We start from the raw sequence: 20,772 nt of genomic DNA, 5'->3' as shown, positions 1-20,772 counted from the left end.
TTGTGTTTGTTGTGACATCAAATATTTAGCAAGAAGAGAATTGTGGTAGACACCTATATACTGAATGGTTAAGTAGGGTTCTGGGGATATGAGGAATTAAAACACTTGAGTATATATCATAAATTGATCGTTAACATGCTTTTGCTTGCTGACACTTACCTATTTGACAGATCTAACTGCTTTTATATTGTAGCAAATGTTTTCTTTTAAAAATATCTTTCAGGGCAAATCATACGCCTTCAGGGGCCCATTCCCACCTGTATGGAATCCAATTGTCTTCCTGGATTATAACAACCTTTGGAGAACAATAGATGACATGGGAAGAGAGGTAAAACTTCCTCAAACTTCTTTAACTACATTTGTATTTTTCATAAATTGTAAAAAAAAAAGGTGAAACATCATAAATGCCCAGCACATTGTCTAGTACATAACTCTCAGTAAGAATTTGGAAATGAATTAGCAACCTTGTTTCTAACCTCTAAAGGATGTCCAACAGATTGCTAATTTGTATGCTACTGATGAGGGTAAGATGGTCATATAGATCACATATCACTGAGCCTTCCTGAGATGATGTTTTTAATTTAGAAAATCCTCAATACAGCAAAATAAGACTTCTGGGTCCACTATACCCAAATCTGCAAACCATAAGTAAACATACACAAAGCTTAACCCAAAGCTACCATTTAGACAGGCTTTGGTGCAGCTGTCTGATGCTTGTTAAACAGATAATTTTATGAATGTTCTCTCTATTATCAGTTTAGTAATGTATATTTTGAAACAGTCCAATTACCACATAGCCTCCATTTATTGTACAGAAAGTATTATTATAAATTAGATTGAGTATATAGATCTAAGTTAGAAAAGCTACAGTAAATATCATTATGGGAATTTGGAAAACTTACATTTTCCTTCTTTAAGTTAGAGTTTTAATACTATTGAAATAGTTATTGAAAATGGAAAAATTACATTTGTTTTTCCCCTCTGAATCCTCTCTGAATGTAGATTCCCAATGAAGCTCCATGGAAGGCACCCCTTGCAGAAGTGTGGGACCGCATGACAATGAAGGAGCTGCTGGACAAGCTCTGCTGGACTGAGTAAGACTCACCATAGGCACAGGCATTCGCTGTGACCATCTTAGGGTTTATTTAGCAATATCATTCAATAGGTAGATGATGAGTAGCTGCTTTCTGTTGAAAATCACATTATTAGGCCACGTGGGAAGGTGGAAAATATTGCAACTAGGTCCTGACCTAAAGATATATACACATCAGACCTTCTTGGAATAGTTTTGTATCACAAAGGTGGTATTTCCCCAGAAAGTCCACAGAACAGAATGTGTGACTTCCTTTACTTAGAATGACTTAAACACCATCACTTTAAAAATCTGTCATCAAGTTGTTGATATAGTAATACTTCTGTACTCCACATTGCTGGTCAAGTATAGAGATGGTGCATTGGCATATATATGCTTTTGAAACACCTTGTGGGATGGGGTGCACTCTTCATGGATTTGAAAAGGAGAATTAGAGAAATTTTCTGGATAAATCATACATATAGAGGAAGCACACATGATTAGATCAACTTCTCCCCTTTAGGGAAAACATGTAACATTGAAAACTGTTACTCATGAGACAAACATTAAATTCTGGTTGGCAGAGCTGGAGGAGACCACCCTCCAATGCTAAATACTCCCAACATTTTGTTAGAAATAATTTGACTCTAGGTTGATATCTTCATTCTATACGTACTGGGGAAGGAAGTTAAAGCACCGAAAGAAAAAAAAGATTTTAGGAATATTTGAATCTAAGATGGAGAAATAAGCAAAAGGTATAAAATTTTTATACTTCTTAAAGCATTTTATTGTGATAAAATTGATATATAAATTATATTAGTTTCAGCTATGCAGCATAACGATTCAATATTTGTATATATTGCAAAAGATCACCACAACATGTCTAGTAAACACTCATCACCACATGTAGTTACTACTTTCCTTCTTGTGATGAGAACTTGTAAGTTCTGTACTCTTAGCAACTTTCAAATGTGCAATACAGTATCATTGCTATTATCCATAGTCACCATGCAATACATTATATCACCATGACTTGTTCTACAAGTAGAAATTTGCACTTTTTTGGACCCCCTTCACCTTTTTGCCCATGCCCCACTCAAAACTTTATTTTTTAAAGAGAAAATAAATGTTCAATAATAGAAGATTGCTTTGATTGACTGTGGGAAATCTGAAAAATGGAATACAGTCTTTTAAAACAATGTTGAAAAAATAAAATGTTGTAGAAGAATGTTTAGTAGTTTGAAAAAAATCATGATATTAAGAAAAGCAGGCTGTCACTGTGTGTATTTATATGTCACATATATATATATATATGTCTATATACATGATCTCATATCTATCAGTGAAGCCGTATAGGTATTGCAAAAGAACAAATAGCCATCAAATATTTTTAACATGGGGCCTTCCTGGTGGCACAGGGGTGAAAGTCCCAGAGCAATGAAACTATTGCCAGCCTCTGGGGCATGAGTTCCATCCTTGGCCAGGAAGCTAGCCAGCATGGAGCAGCAGACCCCTCCTGTCTCGCCCGCTGCTCCCCTCAGCAGTGTATTTCAGTCAGTCTGCCTGTTCTGTTCCCCACTTTGTCTCTGTTGAATCCTCTCACCCTCCCCCCGCCCCACACCTTTGGCCTACAACCCAGTTCTTGTATGCATAAATAAATAAAAACATAAATCTTTAAAACAATATTTTAATACAATGTTACAATGTAAACATTTATCCATGTTATTAAAAATGCTTCATCAAACATATTTCATGGTTACTGAATATTCCTTTGAAAGTGAATACTAAATTGAAAGTGAATACTAAAATGTATTTATTTATCCATTATCATCCTATTGAACATTATTGTGACTCCCAGTTTTCATTATTATGTAATAATAATAATAACTATAATAAACATGTTCATGCTTCTCCTGTATCTTCAGCCTCTGAAAAGAACCAATTCTGAATAGTAACGTCCTTTCATAGTCTTGAAATAATCCTATAAGTAATTATATACTTTTAACACTTATTTACTGTTATCTATAACTCTCTGAGAATATAGTGTGCAATATAACTTATTTTAATTTTAACACAATTGCAGTGTTTATTTTTAAATCCTCTACATTAGATTTTCAAAATATAGTGAGTATTCAATAATCTGCATTTGTTTTATAATTTCTGTTGTAAAAGGCTTTTAATAAATTCAGTTAATTCTTTTCTCCCCAGAGAGTTTTGCAATGCTTAAAAGATTCAACTAATTATATTCCTTTAGGATCATAAAGATCTGACTTTTTCTACCATAACCCTTGGCTTAGCCCTCCCTTTAGTGAATATTCTAGGATGTTGGCTGCAAAATAAAGCATTCTGAGATATTAGGAATATATGAAAATGAGGTAATTTTCCAACTCTTCCTAAGAAAGATATGTATGATTTTATTTCCTGGTTTTAAAGAAATTAGTTCTCAGAATATGCAGACTATTGTTATTTAAACTAAACTAAAGCACAATTATTTACTTGATTGTTGGTCATTCTTTCTATCATTTATACAGTGCTCTTCAGAAACACAAATTAAATTTATAGTGTGGCCACAGCTATGTAAATATACTTTTTTGGTCAATAGACTTTTAAAAATGTATAACTAGAAAAAATGCACTAAAATGAGAATCTGGTGTTTATCTTTGGGGGCGCAGAAATATGGAAGATACTCATTCTCGCCTTTTTATTTTATGAATTTTCCAAATTTTGTACAACGTGTATATATTTTTCATGTGTAGAAAGATATAATAACATTTATCTTTTAAAAAGTCAACAGGGCAAAGAACATAAAAATATTATTGCACTAGCTTCCTTGACCTTCCATCCCTGAGATACTGTTTCTCATTTCTTTCCCTACTAAAGCTCCCAGAGTAAATCAAGTAAAGATTAGGAATGGCCTGGTCTCCGGGGACAATTACTTTTAGATCTCCCTCCATTTCAAACCAGGATTATTTTTTTTCCACTAAATATGCAACAATAACAGCTAGAATCACAGCAATATTATTACATTTACTATTTGCTGTCTAACTGGGCCAATTTTAAGTTTCAGTTATTTATTTACACCCATTTCCTTATGCTGTTTGAATTCACTTGTAAAATAAGGAACAAACGAATAGGACATCACAAAACAGCAAAGGATGTTTTCACTTAGAAGCAATATTTTCAACCAATGTCTGTATATTTGCTTTAGACAGATGTCACAAATTGCCTCTGCAAAGAAAGCACAAGTTAACAATTTCCATCCCTTCAGTTATCATGAGAAATCTTACAGAAAGTAAGTCACTTCAACATACATATTTCACTGTTTGCGTGCTAATGAGGGGAGCTGTCACAAAAGTACTGTTAGATTGTTATGGCTGCAAACATTGACATTAACTGGTGTATGTGTTAGACATGGTTCCATAAAATTCCGAAGTCAACTTAGAGACTAGAGAGTTCTCTCTTGGTGAGTATTCAGCAAGTATTTAGGTTGTCATCTAATTCTGTCTAAAACACCCCAGGGTTAAGCATGCGGTGTTTTGAATGCATGATATTTGAATCAGGCATGATCTGTTTGAAAGTTGTATTATTTAGTGTACTCCATATTACTGACCTCTCTGAGACTCAGATTTGAGGCTTATGACCTAGGGGAAAACAGCTATTTTTATAGAGTTGTTAGGACATGTCAATACCACAATGATCTTAAAGACCATGGAATGTGAAAGAGTTCAATAAATGGAAGACAGTATTGTTTATCCTACCCAGTGCCAGCACCACCAAATGGAAAATTTTCCTTCAGCATAATGAGATTGACAGAATATAAAGTTTATATCAAAGTCAAAGGGGGATAACTTCTTACTTAATATATCCCAAAGTACACATTACTCCTGGTGAATTTTAGGGTGTGTTAGATATAATTGAGAAGTTGGACTTGCATGAGAGATCATTCTCTCTTCTGGTGTGCCTCCAGATAAGATATAACCTCTCTCCATTTATCTGCTGGCCCCAATAAATGTTCACTTATCTAAACTTATTAATCACTTTCTCCCTCAATCATTCTTTGAGTTAGTCTTCCATTAAACAGTAAAACAATTCAATAGATAGGGCCTCCCCGGTGGCACAGCGGTTGAGCGCTGGGTTGCGAAGCTGCCCGTGGCCTCTGCGGCGCCGGTTCGATCCCCGGCTGCTTCCCGGCCACCGGAGGAGGGTCCCGCATGGCGCGCAGACCTCTCCTGCCGCCCGCTGCTCCCCTCAGCAGTGTCCTTCGGTCCTTCTGCCTGCTCTGCTCCCTGCTCTGGCTTTGGTGAATTCTCTCACCCTCCCGCGCTTCTGACTGTACCCAGTGCATGTATAAACAAACAAACAAAGAAAGAAAAAAAAAAAGAAAGAAAACATGCCTCTATAAAAAAACAAACAAACAAACAAACAAAAAAAAACAATTCAATAGATAACTGTGACTAATTCTGTTCTTGTTGCAGCACCTAGCATATTATGGATAACTTATGTACATTATGGATAACTTAAAATGTTTAATTGATCTCTTCCATCAACCAGTTGTTGATTCAACCAAATAACAAATGATTATTGAGTGCTTATTGTGTGCCAGGCACTATTTTGTTAAGAAGGCACTGTTGTTAGCAAGTTAAGGCCCATGTTCTCGTTGGTTGATAATCTAATGGGGGAGACAGCAGCACAAATAATGTCAGTACTCAAGATAGTATTACACAATAAAAAGAGTTCTAAAGATCCTACATTATGGGAAATGATAGACAATGCCAGGGTGCTGGGAATGTAGAAGCTGGCACATACTTCCATAGACATATAGGACCATCTTTCTGAGGAGACAATAGTATAAGTGGAAGAGAGTACAGTGTGAGATAGAAAATGTAGGCATGGACTAGATCGTGTAGGGATTTGGAGGCCAAAGTGACATAAGATCTAAATCTTATTCTGGTTATGATATGATGCCAGTGGGAAATTTTAAGCAAGGAAATAACTTGATTTATATTTTAGAAAGAGCAGCATGATTGGGGAGGGAGGTAAAAAGCTTCTGGCTCTGAGTGTGGTGAATAGATACCAAAAGAGGATGAGTAGAGACAGACGCGTCTGTTAGATGTAATTTCAATATTCCTGGTATGAGATGATGCTAAGTTATTGGTGATAAAGGTCAGGAGATTATGATGAGGGAAAACAGGGCTTTCTAATGAATTGGCTGGAGGGAGAGTGATGGAAAGAATTAAATTAAGGTTGATTTCGAGAGTGTTAGCCTTAGCAATGGGCTGAATGGTGATACCTCTTACTAAAATGGGGATCACTGGAAGAGCAGCAGGTGTGTGGGAAGAAACCATGACAGCACAGAATATGGAATGCAAGCTGATTCTGAGTAAGATATTTTAGTTAAAGGAAAATAAATATATTCACAAAACTTCTTTCCTTTCTCAAAAATCATTGATGGTAATTTTATAATATTGGAATCTATTGACAATTTTTTGCACTCACCAAATTTTGCTAAACCAAACTGAATAAATTTATTGCTTGAACAATTTTCAGAGAATGAAGAAGATGTTTTCCTGTTTGCCAATTTTGCTCTTGTTTTTCTCTGAGCAGATCTGCGAAGCAGTTTGCCATTCTTTTTGTGAACCTCTGTGTCACTGCAGAGACCCATGAAGTCTCTGCTCTCTGGTTCCTGTGGTATGTGAAGCAGTGTGGGGGCACAACCAGGATCATCTCCACGACCAACGGAGGCCAGGTACCCATCTACTCCTCCACCACTGCTGCAGAATACCGCCACTGCCTAAGAGAAAGATTGACACCATATTTCGATCATGAAAGGATGAAGCAGGAGACATGCTTGTGACCCTTAGCACTTTATCATGGCAGCACAAAGTGATTCTTTGAAAGGAACAATCTGTTTTTAGGTATCAATTGAGAGAACACAGAGGCCAATGTAATTTTAAGATTAGGCTGGTCTCTATGTACTTTTGCAATTTTCATCTTGGGTAGCTTTAGATTATTATTTTTTAAAGATTTATTTCTTTATGCATGCAAGAACTGGGGTACAGGCCAGAGGTGTGTGGGGGGGGGCGAGAGGATTTGCCAGAGACAGAGTGGGGAACAGAACGGGCAGACTGACTGAAATACACTGCTGAGCAGAGCAGTGGGAGAGACAGGAGAGGTCTGCTGCGCCATGTGGGTATCTTCCTGGCAGGCTGGGGGATCGAACTCATGCTGCAGAGGCTGCAGATAGCTTCACAGTGCTGTTTTTAACTCCTTGCACCACCAGGGAGTCCCAGCTTTCAGATTATTATTTGACAAGTTTATAGGCAAACGTCTAATAAATATAGCTTGAGCATGTCTTAGAAAAAGGAAAGTAAGGAATGCATTTTCAATTTTAAAAGCACTCACCAAATAGAAGTCACTCACTCACTCATTCATTCATTCATTCCCTGTTACCTGAGCCCCAGCGTTGTATAAGGCAAGGTGCTAGCCCAGTAGGGAGTGGATTAGAGTCTCAAATAATCTGATTGATAGTCATTTTCCTTTCATCCCCTTCCACTTCCTCCCCCCTCCTTCTCATCTCCTCCTTTCTCCTCCTCTTCTTCTCCCTTCCTTCTTCTTTCCTGGCTTCTTTGAAATAGTCTTGTCAAAAGTTAACTAAACTGAAATTTTAGGCGCTCATCCATGTATACAACCATTGCAACATTTGGAAGCAAGGTTCAGGGCAGGGGAGTGGAGTACAGTGACATCAGCAGCCACAGAAGCAGCCAGCACCTGACCCAGGATGAGTGGGCAGTCTAGAACAGGGAGTAGGCTAGCCTGGGGTGGGTCAGGAGGGTTCTGAGCCTCAATGACAAGGAAGGAAAAAGCAGGCAAGTGATGGTCCAGCCCTAGGTAGAGCTTCATTAGACCCAGCAACCCCAAAAAAGGATGCAGATACGACATAGAGCAGAAGATGTGGCCCGGTAGGTGAGATGTGGTGGTCAGGCTGACGATGTCTAACTGAGGTTGGAGCCTGGGAATTTGCAAGTGCGTAATCTGTAAGGTGACTGATAGAAAATATGTGATTTTTGTCAGAAGCTAGCAATCACTACTTAGAAAACAGGGATGAAAGACACCGTTCGTGATAGCAAAGCACAATTGTATTTCTATTTTACATAAGGGTAGACAGGAAAACTAGCAACTTAGTCATTTATAGCCATTCCTGTATTTCCCACCCATGTCTTGAGTTCTTTTTTTCTTTCCAGGAAAGAAAATTTGTGGGTGGATCTAGTCAAGTGAGTGAGCGGATAATGGATCGCCTTGGGGACCGAGTGAAGCTGGAGAGGCCTGTGACCCACATTGACCAGACAGGAGAAAATGTCCTTGTGGAGACCCTAAACCGTGAGATATATGAGGTAACCATGAGCATGAAGCCAAGGAGAAGAGGCCAGAATCCCATAGTAACCAAAACTTAAAAATAAAAACAAGAATAGTCCACACTTCACAGACAATTCCTTTGCCAAAAAATGAAAGTGCTACCACCATTTGAAAGAAAGGAAAAGAAAAGCAGGATATTTGGGGGCAGGGGCAAAATTATAAAAACATATTATCAACCCTCTGTATTGGGCTCCTATGCAATTAGAAAACCAAAAAAAAAAAGTTATTTGGTAAATAACAAGCACCTCCTATGTGCCTGGCATTATTCTAAAATTTGGGAACCACCAGAGTGAACAAAACAGATAAAATTCCCTTCCTTCAGGTGGCCTATATTCTAGTGAAGGAAAAAGAACATAATCAAATATAGAGCTAAAATATAAAGTATGCCAGATAGTGATAGTATGTGGGAAAAAATCAAGCAGAGAGGGGGTGTGACAGAAGGTGGGGTGAGACACCTGGTCATGCAATTTTATTATTTTTAAACTTATTTTCACATATGTATTTGTTTTTGTTTTTGTTTTTTTATTTGTAAATTTTAGGTAATGTGGGTTTGCATCATTGTTTTTGGAAATATAAGATCCCCCCTCCTCTGTGTGCTGTTACGAGGGCACTCTACCAACGAAGCACCCATGTGCTCCCTCTCCACCTTGTGTTCACCCCTCACCTTTTCCCTTCCCCCCTGAGTGTCTCAGTCCTACAGTCTGCTTTCAAGGGCTAGTTTTTGAGTTTGGTTTTATCTAACCCCTGTCTGGTTTCTCTGTATTCCTCATGTAAGTGACACTGGTGTGTCTCTTTTCCCTTCTGACTTATTTCGTTTAGCATTATCCCTTCCAGGTCTGTCCATGTTGCCTCTAATGGCATGAGTTTATCTTTTTTGATCACTAGGTAGTATCCCATGCAGTTTTCAATGAGGTCTTCAGGGAAGGTATCATTAAGAAGGTAATTTTTTAGCAAGGACTCAAAAGATGAGGAATGAAGCCACATACCTGGAATGTTCCAGGTAGATGGATCAGTCAGTGCAAAGACCCTGAGGTAGAAACCAGACAGGTGTAGAGGAATTGCAAGATGGTCAAAATGGCAGGAAGAAGAGGAATGATGGGAAGAGTAACAGGAGGGGAGATCAGAGATGTAACAGGGCTCCATTTCATGTATGACCTTGGCAGTGACCGTGAGGAACTTGACTTTGACTCCAACTGTGATAGGAAGTCTTTGGAGGTTTTCAACTAGGGAACAATAAAGGCTCATTTTGGTTTTAACAAGACCCTTCCAACTTCTCTGTTAAAGCAACAAAAAGTAGGACAAGTGTAAAATGAGAAGATGCATTAGGGGAGAAAGAAAACAAGCCACTAACAACATTTAATGATGACATTTTTCTTCCAGGCTAAATACGTAATTAGCGCTATTCCTCCTTCTCTAAGCCTGAAGATTCATTTTAATCCTCCTTTGCCAATGATGAGAAATCAGCTGATTGCTCGTGTGCCTCTGGGTTCAGTCATCAAGTGTATGGTTTATTACAAAGAACCCTTCTGGAGGAAAAAGGGTGAGTACTTTCCTTATAGAAAGACCTTCCAGAGATGGTCCTAGAAACTTGATACAAAGATATGCAGTTGCATATACTGCTTTTCTGAGACATAAAATATTAGCCCAGGTTCTAAGTACAAATCTGTCGAATCAAATACATTGGCACAAACTCACAGAAGTAATGTATCTTAGAAAATGACCAACTCTTTAGAAGTCAAAATGGTTTATGTAATCCTCCCACAAAATCTTATGAAAATAGAATATTAACAATTTCTTTTTTAAAAGATTTATTTATTTATGCATACATGAACTGGGCACAGGCCAGAGGTGAGGAGGGTGAGAGGATTCACCAGAGACAGAGTGGGGAACAGAACAGGCAGACTGACTGAAATACACTGCTTGAGGGGAGCAGCGGGCGAGTCAGGAGAGGTCTGCTGCGCCACGTGGGTCAGCTCCCTGGCCAGGGATCCAACTCAGGCTGCAATGGTGACAGCTTGATAGTGCTGAGACTTAACCCCTACGCCACCAGGGAGGCCTCCAAATATTAACAATTTCTAATACAGTTTTGATAATTCTGATTTATAGAGTCATTCGCAAAGGTGGGCCTTGCAGTAGTGTGAAGATTCTGCAATCTTGAATTCATTCATTCATTCACATATATTCCACAAGTGAGCTACTATGTCATGTAGAACATAATGGGGATGCTCACTAGCTAACTAACTAACTAACCAACTAACTAACTAACATGCTGGATTTTGCCTTGAGGGAAATGTTCTAGAGCTGCGCCTTTCAGTATGGCAGCCACTAGCTGAAACACTTGAAATGAAGCTGGTGAGATGAAAGATCATCTGTTGCCAATTGATTTCATTTTAATTGCTTTAAACTCCAATGTAAAATGTCACAACAACTAGTGACCACTGTATCTGCCAACACAGTGCTAGAGTCTCACCATGTTTACTCTTGCATCTTCTGCTTTTCTTCTAGATGTTCTTATTCCCATTTGTCTCCTCTCTTGGTCTTCAAACAGGTGATTCCTTAGCAATTTCTCTTAAATCTTCTTGAGTTCTTGGGCAGACTTGCAACATTTCTTCTTTCCACAATTCAGCTTTTCTCAACATTTTTCTTGCCCCAGCTCACCCTTAATCCAGTCACTGACTGGGGCATTGGTTGTCTTGGGAGCACAATGGAGAGGGATATGGGAGGAGAAAGAATGGCAGTAAAAGGTGCATAGCCTCAAAGTACTTTCTCTTTTCTTTCTTTCTCATTTTGAAACCCTTTTATTGGCTTTTTTACCCATTTGTTCCAGAGTCTTCCATCATAATTTTGTTTAACCCACCTCAAATTTGCAAGTAAAAGATGGAGCAGAAGGAGTGGTAAACTTTAGTAGGATATTATTATAACATTTCAGAAATGGCCCTGACATTTTCACCACTGCTCTGCAACAGGCTTTTGTTGAAATTGCATATATTTTTTCAGGGGGCATAGAGAGAAGCACTTTTGTCCAGAATGAGCTGAAATTGTTTTCCAAGTTGCTTTGGAGGGCATGTTTGAAATGATGGCTTGAGAATCTGTGGATTTTAGTTATCCATGTCCTCTTTGCCCTATGTCCAGACAACCAAGAAAGAATTAATGTAGAATAAATGGTTTCTCATAAAATGTGTGAGGCTAACGTGATAACCACTACTTTATGGAAATGTCACTCCCCATAAAAATGTGAACAGAACACTCAGTCCCTTCTATTTCACAGTAATAGACAAGTATTTCTTTTGCACATATTTGCTTTTATGTGGTCTTCTATTAAAGAGGAAATAGGGGACACAATTATTAATGGCAAGGAAAACAAGTTTCCATTAAGTGGTGGCCTAGATTAGTTCATAATTTCATATTGCTTTCTTCTTTACAGAGAGGGGCTTACAATTTTATTCTTTCTCAAAATGTTAGCTATTTAGCCTTCCTTTTAACATCAGTTTGGTTTGCCATCACATGCTGAGAGTAAAATGTCTTATATTGGCCTTCAAATTTCTCAAGTTGAAAATTGTGTGCTTCTTTGTAACTGCTATTGGTAGTTTGACAGGATGATGAATAACTTTGTCTGTTTTGCTGTTCTCCAAGATTATTGTGGATCCATGATTATTGAAGGAGAGGATGCTCCAATTGCCTATACGTTGGATGATACCAAACCTGATGGCAGCTATCCTGCCATAATTGGGTAAGGCATGGTTACGGTGGTGCAGTGGTATGCAGGGTTGATAGGGTATCCCTGTATCCTGAATGGATGTGTCCCAAACTTTGTTCAGTGATTAAATCCAGTAAGAAAATAATTCACTCTTCTGGTGAATACATATTTAGAAGAGAATACCAGTAACAGTTTAAAATTTTTATATTTTAATTTTGTTTTATATTTAGTGCTGGGGGTAGATATATTTTGGTACTCTGTCCTTTGGTGAAAGCATGATATGAAGATCTGACTTAGTGTATTTTATTAAGAGGCCTTCTTCTGGAGTCTGTGAACATCAGTGCTACTCATGTGGGATGCTGAGATTTTCCAAGTCCAATTAGAGAGGAGCTAATCCAGCCTAGTTCTCAATTCGGCAGGGAATACTAGCACAGGAAGGGGGTGTTTGGGCTGTCAGGTGTTTGGTCTTGGCCCAGAGTGGTGGTTACCTGGAGTAGCCAAAATTGAGATGGTCCCCAGGATATATATATAAGTTTATCTCAGAAAGAGCCAAGGATCCAAATAGATAACTCATGGCCTTGTGTTAAGTTGAAGGATCATAGAGCTAGAAATAGAGGCAGATTCTAGAAGGCTGAACACTAAAAGACTCCATAGTTGAGATAAAACCAAAGAGCAAGGACCGGATGAAAATGGAATGGCTCAGACCTTACATGAGCATTTCATGAAAAGGGTTCATTCTTATTGACCACCAGGCATGTGCATGGAAGAGGATCAGTCATACTCTTACCCTCGGCAGAAATTGTAGCCATTCTTCTGTTTGCATTTCCTTAAATCCCTGAAGTTAGGAGATGTTTATCAGTGTCAGGAATGTCATATGTAAATAAGAATATAAAATGAGCTAGTGCATAATTTGTTTCTTTTCCTTAACTTTTAACTTTTACACTGGACAATTGTGCAGTAAGACAAGTAAAGCCAGATGGAAGCAACCGTTAATTTCCTCCTTTTTTCTTATTTGCATGTTCTAGATTTATCCTTGCCAACAAAGCCAGAAAACTGGCCCGTCTTACCAAAGAAGATAGGTAACTGAAAAAGATCTTCCTTCTTCCCTTCCTTCCTTCTGTCTTTCCCTCTCCTCCTGCCTCCCTTCCTTTTCTTCTGCTTTCCTTCCTGTTGACTTGCTTGCCTTTCCACTTTACTTAACTTTTGAAAGATTGCCTAATAGTATGTGTATTCCCAGTGTTAAGTGTCTGTTCAGTATTCCAATTAATTCTCATTGAGTTTATTGTAAGAAGATACTCTGCAGGCAACTATGGTGAAGGCGAAAGTAGATACAGCCCAGGGGCTGCAAGTTTACTTGGGAAAGAGATAACCAGGTAGACAAATGAGTGCATTGTAGGGCCATCTGCAGTATGTCTTGCATGAGTGATACATAAAATAATTACAGATTAGAGGAACAGAGGGACTGATTTCTCTGGAGGTGACAATTTTTTTTGACAATTAGTGTCTACCACTGCCAATTATTTATTCCCACACCACCACCACTAATAGCATATTTACAGGCTAAGAGATTACATTATGCTGCATCTCTTCCCTCTGTCGCCTCCATGACTGTTGCCACTGCATGTGCATGATCAGAGCCAACTGGACCACTCATCTTAAAATGTCTCCACTAAAATATTATGATTCACAAAGGTAGGAAGTTTTGTCTGCTGGTTCAGTGCTAGATTTCCAGTGTCCAGAACAGTGCCTTGAGCAAATCTTTTCCCAGTTTGTCTTTTGAACATGTTTTCTCAAAAAAGATTTATTTTATTTATTTATGCATGAAGAGGGCAGAGTTACTTCTTTCAGAAACTTTTTCTTTCACTTCCTTCCTTCCTTTTCACTTTTGTCTTTTCCCCCCTTCCTCCCATAGGTTGAAGAAACTTTGTGAGCTCTATGCAAAAGTTCTGGGCTGCCCAGAAGCTCTGCAAGTAAGGCTGCTCCCCAACTTTTTCTTCAGGGACAGAGATCTTCCTCTGTGTGCGAAGGACTAGCAGGGATAAGCTCATGCAGGGCAAGCCCTGGCACTCCTCTCTTCCCAGCTGTATTCCCAGAGGGGTGTGCACAGGACACGGCACCTTACAAGTTATCCCAGACAGTAGGGTCCTGGCTGTGCTGGTGGCAGCTCAGGGACCCTGCAATGCTGCTTTGTCCTTGAACTGAGAGCTCTTCCTGGAGCAGGTCATTGGGCCACTCTGCTCCCAGCTCTGTCAGAACAAATGTCAGAAGATAAAGGAGAGAAACTTCTGCTGCTTTCTAGTGTGATCATAGAACGTAACAGCCAGAAGGGGAATAGAAAAGAGCTTGCCTTTTGCTTGTTGATCTTGCTAACAGCCAGCCTCATTTGTGTACATAAATTATCAAATAAGCCATCCCTAACACCCTCTGCACCTCCACCACCAGTAGAATCTTTGGGGTAGAAATAGGGTAGCCTACAGCCCCTGCCCCCCGAATATCTCTTTTTGCCTGTTTACCATTGAACATAAGGGGTGCAGGGAAGATATGTGATTGACTCAGAGGGAGCCTTATCCCCTATTTCTGAGACACCATTGAAAGTAGCCTGAGGAAATTGATCTTGCAGTTAAACAAGTAGTACCCCCCAAGTGGTTGAATCTGGGAATGAGGTAGGGTCGGGAGGTTTATGGTTGGGGTGCTTGGTGACAGTCTAGGTACTGTGTATACTCAGAATCAGCTGCCATAACTGCCTGCCTCATAAATTTAAGTGAACTGGTGCTTTCATACATTCACCAGCCTATGGGGCTTTTAATATTTTGACATGGATTAAATCACCTTTTGAAAGTGATTATTATATCCAGTTATCCATGAAGGCTTTGAAGACAATGGAGACTGTATAAATGAGCAGTTAAAGCTTGAGGAAAATCTAAAGAGGGGCTAAGAGTGTCTCACTGGTTGTGATCTCTGCACATCACCACCTAGTGGAACACCTACCTGCTTAATCTCATTACCCTAACACTGACCTTGCCCCGCTCTGCAGGCTTGCTTCTTGCTAGTCCAGTTGTTGTGGCTTTTGATCTTGTCATTTTTGTCCATTCTTTTTTTTTAAATTAATTTATTTATTTATACAAGCACTGGGTACAGTCAGAAGCGCGGGAGGTGAGACAATTCACCAGAGCCAGAGCAGGGAGCAGAGCAGACAGACTGACAAAATACACTGCTGAGAAGAGCAGCGGGCGCGGCAGGAGAGGTCTGCACGCCATGTGGGACCCTCGCAGGTGGCCGGGGATCGAACCAGCACTGCAGAGGCTGCGGGCAGCTTCGCAGCCCAGTGCTCAACTGCCTGCGCCACCGGGGAGGCCCTGTCCATTCTTTTAAAGTAAGATTATTTCTCCCCTGTACTTGATCTGGATGAAGCACATGGTCTTGAGGATTTGGGGAGTCCTTCTTCTGCAAATGAACAGGATTGATGAATTAATTATTTTGGAGAGAAACAATAATAAGGAATGTGTTTTGCTTCATTTTTTGCTTTCACATATCACTTAGCAAGTTTAAATATAGGCATAGCCTCTGGGCTCAAGGGTTGTGTGTGTGAAGGAGCAAAACCATAAATACATATCACTACGAAGAGTCACTTGGCATCTGTTAAGAACTGCAGGTTTTCTATTATAACATGCTGTTAAGATATTTCATCCTGGTCGATACTCAAGCTTGTTTGAAGTTACATTCTGAGACACTCTCGGGCTGAAGCTGTGTGTAACTAAGATCTCACCAACAACTGTGAGATTTGTCTTGGGGGATCCCCAGTTGAAGAGGAAAGCAGTTTTTCTAAAATTTCCAAACATTTTATTTAGCCAAACATTACTTCAAAGTAATGTTTAATAATAATATTTCAAAGCAAGCCACATCAGAACGTGGCAAGGTCAGTGTCAGGGTAATAAGATTAAGCAGGTAGGTGTTCCACTAGGTGGTGATGTACATCAATTTGGGTTTAAGAGGCTTAACCAGTGAGACATCCTTAGCCCCTCCTTAGATTTTCCCCAAACTTTAACTGCTCATTTACTCATTGGTCTCCATTGTCTTCAAAAGCTTCACGGATAAATGTATTTAATAATCACTTACAAAAGTGGTGTCGAAACATTAAAATGTTTCATTTTTACTTTGGGAAAGCTTCCTTTTTTTTCTTTTCTTTTTTTAAAGTTTTATTTATTTATGCATACAAGAACTGGGGTACAAGTCAGAGGTGCGGGGGGTGTGAGGATTCACCAGCGACAGAGCGGGGAACAGAACAGGCAGACTGACTGAAATACACTGCTGAGGGGAGCAGCGGGTGAGACAGGAGAGGTCTGCCTTGCCATGTGACTAGCTCCCTGGCCGGCCCGGGGATTGAACTCGTGCTGCCGAGGCCGCGGATTGCTTCATAGTTCCGTGGAAAGTGTCCTTTTCTAAGAAGGATGTGAATGCTTCATTGCTGGTGATAAAAATGAGTTGCTCTTGTCTTTGTTTGTTCTTGGCATAAAAAGAGACACTTGCTTTAGTCATTTTTTAATTAATTTTTATTGACGTAACATTGGTTTATGACATATAAGATTCAGGTGTACTGACTTGTAACTCGACATCTGAAAGCACTACATCATGATCACTCCAAAAGTCTAGTTTCCGTCCATCCCCATATAATTGACCATATTTACCTGCTTCACCCACTCCCAGCCTTCTCCCCCTCTGGTGACCACCAGTCTTTTTTCTGTATGTAAAAGATCAGTGTTTTTCCTTTATTCATTTGCTTTGTTTCTTTATGCTGCACATATGAATGAAATCTTATGATATTTGTGCTGCTCTTGCTGCTTTGGTGTCTATTTTGTGGAAGGAAGCAATTCTTGGGAGTGAGGAAAGGTGGAAGATGAAATCCAATCTCTTTTCTGATTGCTTGACAACAGCCAGACAAGGGCACTCCTGAGGTGGCTGCAGAAGAAAGAGGGCTGGCATTCGTTGCCAATGCCAGTTCCCTCCCTCAGGCAGAGATCTGGAAACATTGCATTAGAAATGACTATTCAGAGTCTAATAGGTGACTGCAATTCTTTTAAACATTTTTTTCAACTAACACGTTCTCTTAAAACTTGCCATGTTGATTTTATCTTTTTAAAATAATGCTTAATAACGCTTGTGATGTACAATGTTGTAAGCCAATGTTACCTCAATAAAGAAACAAAATAATGCTTATGTTTTGTCGTTTTACTAAAGAGTTTGAGCTATGCAAAATCTCAGCAGATGTTTCGCCTGTTTGTGGCAAAAACATTTTTCAGATCAATAGTTGTTTACAAGAACCACCATCAACTGAAATGCCTACATCCCATGAGAACCTTAATTTTTCTGTCTAGCCTCCTTAACAAAGCTTGTTTTCACCAAAAACAGAATCTGGCGATCCTTTTTCCTTGACAGACAAGTTTTTCTGTTTTTTTCCTGCTCCAACAACTCCAGAAAGCATAAATCCTTTTCAAGACTTACCTTGAAACTATGAAACATTAAAAATGTCTTAATAGTTAAGACCAATTTAAAAATGGAACTAGACAATTTCAACCTGACACATGAATGAACCAAGTGGAAAAACTTTCTAAGTTTATTACCTGGATACTTATCTGCCCAAAGTCCTATCTAAAACATCAAGGTAATAAGGCTGTATTTCAGAATCTTTTGCTTCTTCAGTAGATAGCTACTAGACTGTGTATGATTGATTCTACACTAGCTAGTTTCCTCTGAGTCTTCCTTGAGCTGTTATCACTCTGCCTTGCAGCCGGCGCACTATGAGGAGAAGAACTGGTGTGAGGAGCAATACTCAGGAGGTTGCTACACGACCTACTTTCCCCCCGGGATCCTGACTCAGTATGGAAGGTAGAGTAACATGTGCTGAGCTCGAATCGAAATTCCCTGAAACTGAACCCAAATAAACTCTTGCCATTCTTCTCTGCTTCTTGTAAATGCTGGAAAAAAACTCAATTTCCTTTGTATCCTGTGAATTTCATGAATGAAGTCATTATAGGTGGTGCCTTCCACTCTTAATTCATCTGAAGGAGCAATCCCAATCAATGTAACCAAGGAGGGTTGCAGCATAAGAGCAGGAATTTAGGTAGTCAGAGGGTTCACTTACATTATCAGAAGAGTCTTTATACTGAATTTAGAGCACAGTAAAACGTCCTCATTGGAAGTGTATATGTGCCAAGTACACTATTATAAAAGCAAACTGAGTTCTAGATTAAGAGTGAAGAGACTTGGATTCCAGTCCTGATTCTACCAATAGCCAACTTTATCATCCTAAACAAGTCACTTTTCCTCTCTGAACCTCACTGGTCTTAGCAGACATATGGCAAAACACAAAATGACATACAATAGACAATAACCAGCATGTTCATGAAAGTATGTATTATTTTCTAGCATCTTTAGTGAGTTGATGATTGGTTATTGGATGTAACTGCTGCTGGAAGAAGGCATAATCTTGAACTAGGCAATTCTCTTCAGAGGGGGCAACCCACAAAGATGGCTGCCATCAGAAGGCCATCTTTCAGCAGCATGCCCAGCAAGTGGGAGTAGGTTTCATTCTTGAAGGGGGTCTGGATAGTGTGTCACAGTATCCACCACAGTCTCTGTACTTCCATATTCTCTTCTGCAAAATAGGGATAGTAAGAGTTCACAGGGTTGTGGTAAGGAGTGATGCACTTAGAAGAATACTTTGTACCCAACAAATGTTAACTGTTCTAATTTGAGGTAATAAAACCCTTAACACAGGTAGCAATGCTCAATGAATGATAATTTTGGAGCCAGAGTCACTCTCACAGGCTTGTTACGTGGAAAGGTCTTAAAAATTCTCAAATTCTGCCCATTAAGAGATGTGTAAACAGGGCCTCCCCGGTGGGCGCAGCGGTTGAGCACTGAATTGCGAAGCTGCCCGCAGCCTCTGCAGCACTGGTTCGATCCCCAGCCACTGGGCGAGAGTCCCACATGGCGCACAGACCTCTCCTGCTGCGCCTGCTGCTCCCCTCAGCAGTGTTCATCGGTCTGCGTGTTCTGTTCCCTGCTCTGGCTCTGGTGAATCCTCTCACCCTCCCGCGCTTCTGACTGTACCCAGTGCTTGTATAAATAAATAAACAAACAAATCTTTAAAAAAAAAAAGAGAGAGAGAGAGAGATGTGTAAACAGAGCTCAGGGAGAGGAAGTGATTTGTCAAGTTCATCGGTAGTCAAGTGGCGGACTGGGGCACATGTCACCTTGCTCAGCACTACACGTAACTAGGCTCATATAATCCCTCACTTCATGTAGGTGAAGAAAATACAAATTTTACCTCCAAAGTCAGCCTTCCCCTTACCGGTAAGCTCTTGGGACAAGAGCAGACTTTGGCTTTTATTCAGTTGTATCTATAACAAGGCACATGCAAGAGCTGGTGGGACCTATTAATATCATCCCCAAATTGCTGATTTACTACTGATGTTTCTGAAGAAACCCACAGTCTTGGTCTTTGTGAAAAGGCTCTTCTTTGGCTCACAGAGACTAATCACTTCTCCCTCTTTGCTTTTGCTTCAAGGGTTCTACGCCAGCCGGTGGGCAAGATTTATTTTGCAGGCACTGAGACTGCCACGCACTGGAGCGGCTACATGGATGGTGCTGTAGAGGCTGGGGAGAGAGCAGCCCGAGAGGTAGGACCTGGGGTCACAGGCTGTGGGAAAGGAGGGAACTCGTGGGCCTCCTCACAAGTAGTAAAAAGTGCGATCCTGGAGACCAACTCCTCAGCATCCGCTATCTGAAGATCCATGAAGCACTCTTATAACGGTAGCCTCAGCTGAGAATGAACATCTTAGCCCAAAAGTAACAATGAAAATATCAAACAAATAAAGACCCATGGGGCAAAAGATAAACATGGCTGCACTTGAGAGATCACCCAGGTCTTATATTGTAGAATCAAAGATGTTTTTATTAGGATTCTGAATTTATTTGTACATTTCCCAGCAATCTCTCTGATCTCATGTCTATGAAGGTGTGTTCACAACTACTGAAATGGATGGTAAACCTAACATTTATATCCTCTTTAAGTCATAGATAGAATAATTTTGGGAGCCTTTTAAAGGTTGTAGGGACTACATTGGCTTTTACTCTGATGATGTTAATGTACATCAATATCCCAAGGGACATTTAGTTAGTCCTTTATTCAAAGAGCAAATGAAGAAAATGACAATGTCAGTTTTGTTATTCGCCAAGATGCTCTTTCTTTTCAGATCCTGCACGCCATGGGGAAGATCCCAGAGGATGAAATCTGGCAGTCAGAACCAGAGTCTGTGGTAGGTTATGTTTTATTTTATGAATGTCAATCCCTTTTCTCTAAAAACAATTATTTGCAAATAGAACACATTTGTGTGTGTGTGCTTGCATATACACATACATTTCCATAAGTGATTCAAGCCATGAATATTTAATGAGATCCCCTGGGTTAGGGTAAAGGGGAAGGATCTAGAAGAACTTTAATAGATTTGTAGCAACAAAATCCATTGCAGATTATTAGGAAAAATATAAATATTTTTGGTTGGGAGAGATATTTCACAGGAAGTTCTAG

The 20,772-nt window shown here is 39.6% G+C and overlaps 1 protein-coding gene across 1 annotated transcript in view; it reads left to right on the top strand.

The window, feature by feature from the left end:
- MAOB (monoamine oxidase B) overlaps window positions 1-20,772 on the top strand; it is a gene marked incomplete at its 3' end in the record, with an annotated part of 102,661 nt that overhangs the window by 80,399 nt on the left and 1,490 nt on the right. The window contains exons 4-14 of the mRNA XM_084258695.1: window positions 224-328; window positions 1,003-1,094; window positions 6,677-6,818; window positions 8,314-8,463; window positions 9,866-10,025; window positions 12,119-12,215; window positions 13,208-13,261; window positions 14,095-14,152; window positions 17,968-18,065; window positions 19,750-19,861; window positions 20,438-20,500. Coding sequence (XP_084114821.1) covers window positions 224-328; window positions 1,003-1,094; window positions 6,677-6,818; window positions 8,314-8,463; window positions 9,866-10,025; window positions 12,119-12,215; window positions 13,208-13,261; window positions 14,095-14,152; window positions 17,968-18,065; window positions 19,750-19,861; window positions 20,438-20,500 — 1,131 coding nt within the window. The remainder of the gene's footprint in view (window positions 1-223; window positions 329-1,002; window positions 1,095-6,676; window positions 6,819-8,313; window positions 8,464-9,865; window positions 10,026-12,118; window positions 12,216-13,207; window positions 13,262-14,094; window positions 14,153-17,967; window positions 18,066-19,749; window positions 19,862-20,437; window positions 20,501-20,772) is intronic.

Source organism: Talpa europaea, assembly GCF_964194135.1.
Source record: "Talpa europaea genome assembly, chromosome: X".
NCBI classification, from domain to species: domain Eukaryota; kingdom Metazoa; phylum Chordata; class Mammalia; order Eulipotyphla; family Talpidae; genus Talpa; species Talpa europaea.
This window is presented reverse-complemented; position numbering and strand designations above follow the sequence as displayed.